Below are 9,421 nucleotides of genomic sequence, written 5' to 3' on the forward strand. Positions count from 1 at the left end.
TGATCTGTTACATAAACCAGTCTAAAAAGATAAAAACCCAAACCACCACCAACAAAATCACGATTTCCTTAATATCCAGATTAAAAGGAGCAGACAAAACACAACGCGTGCAGTTGAGAAGTGGGGGAGGATTCCGAAGAAGGAAGCTGTCCGGCTGGCCGTGCCCCACGGTTGCGGTGCCGTCACGCCATAAGGTGAGCCCTCCGCAGCTCGCTCCATCCCTTCTGCCGCCGGTGCCCGCTGCCGCACACCACTCCACCAGCACGCCCGGGAGAGGCGGCAGCCGGCGGATCCCCGGAGAGCGGCTCCCGCCGCCGCGGCGCCCCTGGCCACGACCCCGGCCCCACCCGGCCCCGCCGAGCCCAGCCCAGCCCAGCCCCGCAGGAGCGGGACTGGCGGCCGCAGGTGACGCCGGGGCGGGCAGAGCCGCTCCCGCCCCGCTCCGCTCCCGATCCCACCACGGAGGCCCCGCCGCCCCCCGCCGTCGCCAGGGAAACCGCCCGGCGGCGCGGCCCCGCCGCGGGAGCCTCGGGGCGCGGCGGCGGCACCGCCGGCACCCCCGCCCTGCCGTGGGCGGTCACCCGGCAGGGCCGGCGGCCGCCCCCCGCGCCGACCCCGGGGGCTGTGGGTGTTGCCCGTGCGGGGCGCACGGGTGCGAGTGGGGGAGCTGCCCCCGGGGGAGCGGGACGCTGCTGCGCCGTGCTCGGCGGGGCGGGCGGCGGCGGCCGAGACAAAGGGAGCGGCGGCAGTGGCTGCGGAGAGGCTGTGCGTGAAATGCGGCGGGAGGCAGGGAGAGGTTCTATCCCTCCTTGTAAAAAACACCAGCCAAATGCCCCTTTTTGCCCCCACCCGAGAAACGAAGTCATCCACTCGAGCGGCTGAAAGCCACAGGCTGCCCTCACCGGGGTTACCGAGAGGCGGCTCTCGGCGTCCGCACGAAGCCCACCGATCCCGCCAGCCCTGGCAATCCACGGGGAGAGGGAGGTGGGCGGCTGAGCCGAGCCTCCCCGCTCCGCAGCCCTTCATTATCGGAATCATTTTAACATCCTTGTTTATAAACAAGAGGCGTTCGGAGGAGATTACCCGACTATGGGAAACGATCGTTCTGACGCTCGTTTCTGCTCCTTAAAAGGGGATGGGGGTGCCGGGGAGGGGGGAGGGGGTCTAGGCCAGCCTTCCCCGCATCGCAGCACGGAGGGAGGGAGCCGACCGGCTCCCCGCACACACCGCCCCCTCCCCCGAGAAAGGAAATCACTCGGGTCCGTGATATTTCGCCCACCTCAGCGCTGATAAGCGCTCCAGATCACCGTTGATTCGCGTGCATTAGTTTCGGGTTACATCTTATTCGAAGGTTTAAATTCAACGTAAATACACACTCGGGGCTGAGGTTTGGAAAAGCGTGAATGTTTCCCTGATAATGTCGCTTCGCCCACAACTTGAGTGCATGGAAATGTAATCGTGAAGTGGGTCACCGCCTCAGAAAATACTTTAAAATCACAAATCAGGAATAATCAGACAGCAGAATTTAATTAGAGCCGTAGGCTAATCACAAAATATTTTATTCCAAGCCAATATCGCTATGGGGGAGGGGTCCGTTTCTGCTCCGGCAGCGGCTCCTGCTGCCGCTGCTTTAGCGTTTGCAACATCTGGCCTACAGACCTACTAATTTCGACTCGTGATCTCGTTCGGCGAAACCCGATCTACGTGGTTCAAATACCTTCCAAATTGGGGGCGATTTAACAATCGCGACCAATTAAACCCAGGGAAGAAAAGAAAAGGGAAAAAAAAAAAAAAGCAAGCAGTAAATCCCCTCCTTCCCTCTCTCCCGCGCCCGGGGCTCGCACACACTATCTGTTGCTCTCTCACGGCGGCAGCGGGCGGGGGCGTGCGGCGGGGCCGGGACGCTCTCACTCACACTCGCACTCGCACTCACCCGCACGCCCCTCGCACCATTGTCCCTGCCCGCCCGCCCCTCTCGCTCTCTCGCTCGCTCGGGGTGTTTTGTTGGCGGCCCGGCGCGGGGCCCGGCGCGCCCGCCCGCGCCGCGGCGGAGCGGAGCGGAGCGGCACATTCATTATCGGCCGGGGGCCGATTTCAAACCGCTGCCATCGCGGCTCCATTGTTCGCCGGGCGGGCGGGCCCCGCCCCCCTTTGTGCGCGGCGGCCGCGATTGGCCGGCGCCGGGCGGAGCGCTGCCGTCACCGCTCGGGAAGCCCATTCATCTGTGCACTTGGGCGTTGGACTCCGCATCTTATTAGCAACCAGGGAGATTTCTCCATTTTCTCCTTGTCTACAGTACGGCTACAAATCTGGGATTTTTTATTACTTCTTTTTTACTAAACTTGGGCTCTTTTTTTTTTTTTTTGCTCGACTTTTTCCTCCCTTTTTTTCCCCTCCCTCCTGTGCTGCTGCTTTTTGATCTCTTCAACTTTAAATTTTTTAAAAGGAGTGCATTATAATCGGTTCTGTTCTCTCTTCTCTTTTTTTCCCCCTCTGGTGTGTGTGTGTGTTGCTGCTGCTGCTGGTCGCCCAGTATTTATACCAACCCAACGCTCTTTGTTTCCCCTCCTTTTGGATCTGTTGAGTTTCTTTGTTGAATAAGACAGCATGGGTGCCCAGTTCTCCAAGACCGCTGCAAAGGGCGAAGCCTCCGCCGAGAAACCTGGGGAAGCAGTGGCTGCATCTCCATCCAAGGCGAATGGACAGGTAAAAAACGAAAAGAAATTTTAAAAAATATTAAATCTGCTCCTTTTTTTAAGCCGACTTCGACGGACTCTCTTTCGCATCCTGTTTAATTCTTCTTCCTTTGATGCCCCAGTGGCACATTCAATGGAGAATACGGTCGATCCTTTTATCTTTGCAACTCGAGGCAAAGGAATAATTTCTTTATTTTGGTTAAACGGGCTCGGCTTTGAATGATCCGTTCCTTTATCTTTCCTGCGTGGGGGGCGGGGGGGAAGGGGCACGGTTCTTTCTTTCTTTCTTTTTTTTAAAATCCCTCGTATATTATGGTGGAGTGTCCCAATGGCTCGTAAACGGAAGGATCTCACACCGTTTGGCTTTTCTGCCCGCTTAACCTCCTCCCGAAGACACTCGGTGCTTCGCGCGGAACGCCTCCCGCGGCACAGCCGGACGGCCGTGTAGTAGCGGGGCCGGAGCCGCCGGGCAGGGGGCTCCGCGGGCAGAGCCCCTCGGGCGGGAGCGCGGGCCGGCGGCTGCACCGCCCGCCCCGTCCGCGGCAGCCCCGGCGGGGGGTCGGCAGCCGCGGGGCACGGCTTTCTGTCATCCCCCGCGCCCCCTCCCCACGCGTGAGCCGGGCTGGCCGTGCCGCCGCTGCCCCGCGCAGCAGCGGCGGCGGCGTTGCGGGCAGCCACCCCCCGTCGCCCCCGCAGCTGCCGCCCCGGGCAGCCAGCCGCGCTCCGGGCGCCCGAAAGATGCAAATACGGCGTGAAGGGGGAGGGGGGGAGGCGGGGGCTCCTCGCCGCACCGCCCGGGCGCAGAGGGGCCGCGGCGGGCGGGGGACCGGGGCCGGGCCGGGCGAGCTTTGTTCGCCTTCCCCGCCCCGCGCCGCCGCCGCGGCTTGGACGGGGCGCGCCGAGGGCGGGGGAGCGCGGCGCGGCCGCCGCTGCGTGGAGCCGGGGCGCCCTCTGGCGGCCGCCGCGCGCTCCGCCTCCGCTGGGGGCGCCCGGCCCGGCGAGAGCGCGGGGCTTCGATCCGCGGCAAGCGGCGAGGCCAGGCCGGCGGGCCGGGAGGGCGAGGCCGGCGGCGCCCCGCGACCGCCCCGGGCACCGCCGGTAACGCTGGTCCTTGTCTTGCAGGAGAACGGCCACTTGAAGGTGAACGGCGACGCCTCCCCCGCGGCGGCGGAGGCGGGCAAGGAGGAGGTGCAGGCGAACGGCAGCGCGCCCGCCGAGGAGACGGGCAAAGAGGAGGCGGCCTCATCGGAGCCCGCCTCCGAGAAGGAGGCGGGAGAGGCGGAGAGCACCGAGCCGGCCTCCCCGGCGGAGGGCGAGTCCTCCCCCAAGACTGAGGAGGGCGCGACCCCCTCGTCCAGCAGCGAGACCCCGAAAAAAAAAAAGAAGCGCTTTTCCTTCAAGAAGTCCTTTAAGCTAAGCGGCTTCTCCTTCAAGAAGAACAAGAAGGAGGCCGGCGAGGGGGCCGAGGGCGAGGGCGGCGCCTCCACCGCGGCGGCGGAGGGCGGGAAGGAGGAGGCGGCGGCCCCCGAGGCGGCGGGCAGCGAGGAGGGCAAGGCGGCCGCCGAGGAGGCGTGCGCGGCCGGCAGCGCCGAGGCGGCGAAGGAGGAGGCGGGGGACTCGCAGGAGGCCAAATCGGACGAGGCCGCCCCCGAGAAGGCGGCGGGAGAAGAGGCCCCGGCACCGGCGGCGGCCGAGGAGCAGCAGCCGCCTCAGCAGGCAGCGGAGGGGAAGGCGAAGGCGGCGGAGGAGGTGGCGGGCGCCGGCGCCGCCACGAGCGAGGCGGGCAGCGGCGAGCAGGAGGCGGCCCCCGCGGAGGAGCCGGCGCGGCAGGAGCCCCCCGCCGAGAGCAGTCCGGAGGGACCCGCCGCCGAGTCGGCGGAGTAGTAAGCACCGCCGCCGCCCCTCGCCGACGGACTTTTCTTCCCCCCTGTTTGTTTTTGGAGTGGTGCCAGGTACTGGTCTCGGAGAACTTGTCTACAACCAGGGATTGATTTAAAAGATGTCTCGTTTCTTTTTTTTCTCTCCCCCCGCAGCTCCCATCTCAAATCGTTATATGTTGCCGCCATTCCAACAGGCGGAGGGGGGCTCCCCTCCGCCTTCCTCTCCCATCCTTTATATTTTGGTTTTTTTGGGTTTTTTTTTTCATCAGTATTAATGTTTTGTTTTGGTTGGTTCGGTTTTTTTTTTTTCCGTTGGTTTTTTGCCTTTTTAAAATTTTGTTCGTTTATTTTTTAATTTCATACTTTGCAACTCTCTTCATATTATAAAACTTTTGCCGATCGGTCTATGGACATGCCCATATATGAAGGAGATGGGTGGGTCAATAAGGGATATCAAATGAAGTGACAGGGGCCGCAGTGGGGAACCCGGGGCACGCAGCCCTTGCCGGGAGCGCGCCCCGCCAGAAATGATGTAAGGGGTTAGTCTTTTTTTTAAAAGAAAGTTATTACGATGTATTTTGTGAGGCAGATGTTCTATAAGGTTTACAACACTACAAGTCTTGATTAAGAAGGAAAGGAAAAAGGAAAAAAAAAAATAAAAATCAATACCCAGATAAAGAGATCATAGTCTTAGAAATTCATTTAAACCATAGGAACTTTTCACTTATCTCATGTTAGCTGTATCAGTCAGTGATTAAGTAGAAATACAAGTTGTATAGGCTTTATTGTTTATTGCTGGGTTATGACCTTAATAAAGTGTAATTATGTATTACCAGCAGGGTGTTTTTAACTGTGACTATTGTATAAAAAAAACAAATCTTGATATCCAGAAGCACATGAAGTTTGCAACTCTTTCCACCCTGCCCATTTTTGTAAAACTGCAGTCATCTTGGACCTTTTAAACACAAATTTTAAACTCAACCAAGCTGTGATAAGTGGAATGGTTACTGTTTATACTGTGGTATGTTTTTGATTACAGCAGACAATGCTTTCTTTTCCAGTTGTCTTTGAAAATAAAGGAAAACTCTTCAGATGCAATGTTTTTTTTTTTTTGGTTTTTTTTTTGTGTAGCATCTTGTCTATCATGTTTTTGTAAATACTGGAGAAGCTTTGACCAATTTGACTTAGAGATGGAATGTAACTTTGCTTACAAAAATTGCTATTAAACTCCTGCTTAAGGTGTTCTAATTTTCTGTGAGCACACTAAAAGCGAAAAATAAATGTGAATAAAATGTATAATTTGGTTGTCTTTCTTTTATGGATACTCTGGTAGCTTAAAGGGACTTGCCAGTATTGCCTAAATTTGTACAGAGACAGTCATGTGTGCTGTTAGCACTAGCTTTGAAAAGTACCTTCCTGGATCTTGGGCTCTGTAAGACTGTGCATTTTACAGAGAAAGTGTGCAGTGCACCAGGTAATTTATAGGCTTTTCTGGCTTTACAAAGAAGACTGGAAGGCAGTCTGAGCATGTACTGTGTATGATTCTCCTGTCCAGGCTCCATCTTGCTTTTAAGACCAGAGGTATCCAGCGTATGAGGATCTTGCCTCTTGAGGAAAATAAGATTTAATTTGAATTGCTTAGGGTGGGGCGCTGAAATTTTTATGCTGAGTTGCTTAAAAATTAAGCTCTTGAACAGATGTCCCACTCAGGTCTTGGTATGCTGGTCCTGCTTTAGTACCTCGATGATTGTCTTGAAAACTAGCCTGGAAGGAGAAGGGGGAAACTAACACTGCCATTCTACTTAAAGTAATTAAAAGCAATATTTTCTTTTTTTCCTCAAGTGCTACTCCCAAGTACAGGTGAGTTTCAAAACAGATTTCAAAATTTGTCAGTAAAAGAAAGAAAAATTACTTGGTGCTTGCCTTTAATTGTTAGGCTTTTTGGCTAATTTCCAGCATATTGCTCAGGGCAATTATGCCTTAATAAAACAGTGAGTTCATGTAAGAAAAGCAGCAGTGGTGTTTGGAGGGTGGAAATTGATTCAAGAAAGTGTTGCTTCTAAGTTTATAGGAGAAAGTTTAGTGTTACACTTATTTGCTTCCACCATTTTCAGCAGAAACTCTTTGGAAGCAATTATGATTCATTTTATGAGAAAATGGCACGTTAGCACCTTGTTCCCTAAAGAACAAAGCCTAAACTGAATGAAGTATAGTAGATTTCCTGCTGAATGCATACTTCTTTTTGTTTTGTTTGGGTTTTTTTTGGTTTTTTATTTTTTAATTCAGCTGTCTACCATTTTAACTTTGGCTTGTATGTACTCTAGTTGCCCTGGTATTTCTCTATAACTTTAGAAATGTATTGAAACTATGCTATAATTGCTGAGGGACAAAAATAAATGGATGTAAAACAAGATCCTCCACACCAGTGTCATTCTTGGAGTACATGTGTTTGAAGTCTAGTGCATAACTGCTTTGCTAAGGGGTTTTTATAACATGGCTGTAAAAACCTGTTCGGAGACGCATAATGTCTTGGCCATAGAGTCAATGTCTCTTTTTAATAAATATATATATTTGAATCCAAGGATTCTTAAAGAGCAGTCTGAATTTCTTCTTTTTTTTTCTTTTTTCTTTTTTTTTTTTGGTCAAACTGTATATGTACATATGAAGAAAATAATTGCTAGTAAAGTTATTTTTCAGATTTTTCTTAACCTGTCAAGCTCTCGTGATTTTTCCTCACTAAGCTGGTGGTTTATGAAGCACTTCCTCTTCCTGAGAGTGCAGAATTGCTCTTGCCCCTGGCAGATGGACATTTGGGGCTTTGTCATTCTGTGTCTTGACTTGACTTGAAATACATTTCCAAGTCCTAACACTGGTAGAGTTTCATGAGTGCATCTTAAGAATACCAGTTGCATGGTCTGCTCTTCCTGTCCCAGCAGTTGGGTGAGATTGGATGATGCCAAGTTTCCGCTGTGTGATTTAAGAAGGCAGAAGTCAAGAAATGGCTTGGAATCATGGAAATTGAGGAGTTTCGAACTGCTATCTCTTGCCAGAGAATTGTGCAGGAGCATCTTTCCTGCCTGGGTCCCCAAGGGACTGAGTAGTCATTTCTGTGGAATTGTGGCATCTCCTTTTTTATGTACAAGGAAAATGAAGGGGCTGGGAGTTAGTGACTGCTCAAGTGGTTCATCTTCTTACTGAGAAAGCTTTATACTTTTTTTTTTATTGCATTGGTTGCCTGAATGAAAATGCTGATTATAATAAGTATTGTAATTTCTACAAATTCAGAGCATACGTGGATTTAAAATGTGTGATTTCAAACCAGATTACCTATCTCGTGGTTCTTTTTAAGCAGAATATTATTATTGCTATGAACAAGGTAATTCTTGTTGTGCTGAAACAATGTCATATTTTTAGGTAAAACTTATGCTGGAATCTAACTTTTCCTGACTAGGGGCTCTAGTGATCTCTAGTGATTTACTTCTTTTTTACAAGAAAAAGTTTAAGTTTATTTACTTACACTGAGACAACAGTTTTCCTTGTTCAAGAATGTAACTTGCCTGTACAAAAGTGCTTTAGATCTCATGCCTATCTTGATAAATATCTAAACTACATTTAGACTTTCCAAATCAAGGTGTCTTACCTCAAGTACTTGAGTTTTGTATCTGGTCCTGATACTTAATTAATGTGAAACTGTAGAGATTTTACCTTCAGGCAAGGAAGCAAGGCAGGAAAAGGGAAAGGTGAGATGGATGAGGGAAGCCGAGTCCAGGCTTTGTCTTCTGCTGGAGTTCAATCTCCTTCTTGCTTGTGTCCACAATCCTTGGATACAAATCAAGTCATGTATGGAGTTCTGCCATATCTAAAAACGCCTGTTGGTTGCATATGTATTTTACTCCTTTATTATGATGTCTATGTTTGAAGAATGTTTTTTGTTCTACAATACTGTTTGAAACAGCTAACTCGAACTTCACTTGCAGATGATCAGATAAAGGTTGAAGGTTTTCATCTGTTTTGATTGAATTTTTCTAAGTCCTTAAAAAATCTAGAATAATACACATTCTACTCTGAAGCTGTAATGCTGGTTAATAGTTTCCTGCAAAATTAGTCCAGTGAATTATCTCTTTATGCTATTTTGTATAGTGAAAGAGTAGTAAATGTCATCACTGGTGGTGTTGGACTGGTTTCTGTGTTTGTTTTGAGAGACTGAGGTGAAATGTGTTTTTCATAAACTGTAGCTTAGTTGAAAGCATCCTGATTCTAGCTTAGGACGATTTTTTTTTTTTTTTAACCTTACTCAGATCACCGAGATAGAATAAAGCAGGTTGTTTTTTTGTTGTTTTTTTTTTCCCTGAAGTAGGAAGCCAGTGAAAATAGTGCATTGTTTATAACATGGTGTAGACAGTGAGATTAACTTGTTCTCCTTACAAATCTGAGATCCTGGGATAGCTGTCACTGATGGGAGCTGTTTGCATTGCCATGAGTCTGGCAGGGCAGGGCAGGCAGGCTCCTGTCACTGGAATGAGGGAGCGTGAGAGGTGGTGCTACCAAGTGCAAGGTTTCTGAAAGCCTGTGTACTAGCTTGCCCTAGTGAGAGCCAGTGTGGTGGTGAGATTTAAGGCCTATTGCTTGTTTGAGGATTGAGAAAGGGAAGACGTACCCACATGTTTCATGATGCATTTGCTGGGACAACTCTTGAGATTGCTCTGAAGTGGAAACGTTGCCTTTAGGAAAGATCAGAGGAGGGTTAGCAAAGGGATCAAAGTGGCAGTTATGCCTAAACAGAAGGGTGACCAAAGTATTGCCCTGCGAATGAAGTACAGAGTTAGAAATATGTAAATTTGGGCT

At 51.1% G+C, this 9,421-nt stretch overlaps 1 protein-coding gene across 2 annotated transcripts; it reads left to right on the plus strand.

The window, feature by feature from the left end:
• Positions 1 to 1,903: 1,903 nt before the first annotated feature.
• On the plus strand, positions 1,904 to 5,875 carry MARCKS (myristoylated alanine rich protein kinase C substrate). 2 transcript variants are annotated; one of them, XM_030267767.4, is made up of 3 exons: positions 2,138 to 2,295; positions 2,534 to 2,706; positions 3,819 to 5,875. In XM_030267767.4, the coding sequence occupies exons 2-3, from the start codon at positions 2,608 to 2,610 to the stop codon at positions 4,578 to 4,580; spliced, it is 861 nt and encodes a 286-aa protein (XP_030123627.2). In that variant the 5' UTR covers positions 2,138 to 2,295; positions 2,534 to 2,607; the 3' UTR covers positions 4,581 to 5,875. The 2 variants fall into 2 exon arrangements, with proteins under 2 accessions (XP_041571063.2, XP_030123627.2); XM_041715129.2 differs by having other exon boundaries at positions 1,904 to 2,706.
• The last annotated feature ends 3,546 nt before the right edge of the window (positions 5,876 to 9,421 follow it).

This window comes from Taeniopygia guttata, chromosome 3 (genome assembly GCF_048771995.1).
Source record: "Taeniopygia guttata chromosome 3, bTaeGut7.mat, whole genome shotgun sequence".
Taxonomy (NCBI): Eukaryota; Metazoa; Chordata; class Aves; order Passeriformes; family Estrildidae; genus Taeniopygia; species Taeniopygia guttata.

Coding starts and splice junctions, on each gene's coding strand:
- MARCKS (XM_041715129.2), top strand. CDS start 2,608: ATGGGTGCCCAGTTCTCCAAGACCGCTGCAAAGGGCGAAGCCTCCGCC. Junction 2,707..3,818: donor CATCCAAGGCGAATGGACAG/GTAAAAAACGAA, acceptor CTTGTCTTGCAG/GAGAACGGCCACTTGAAGGT.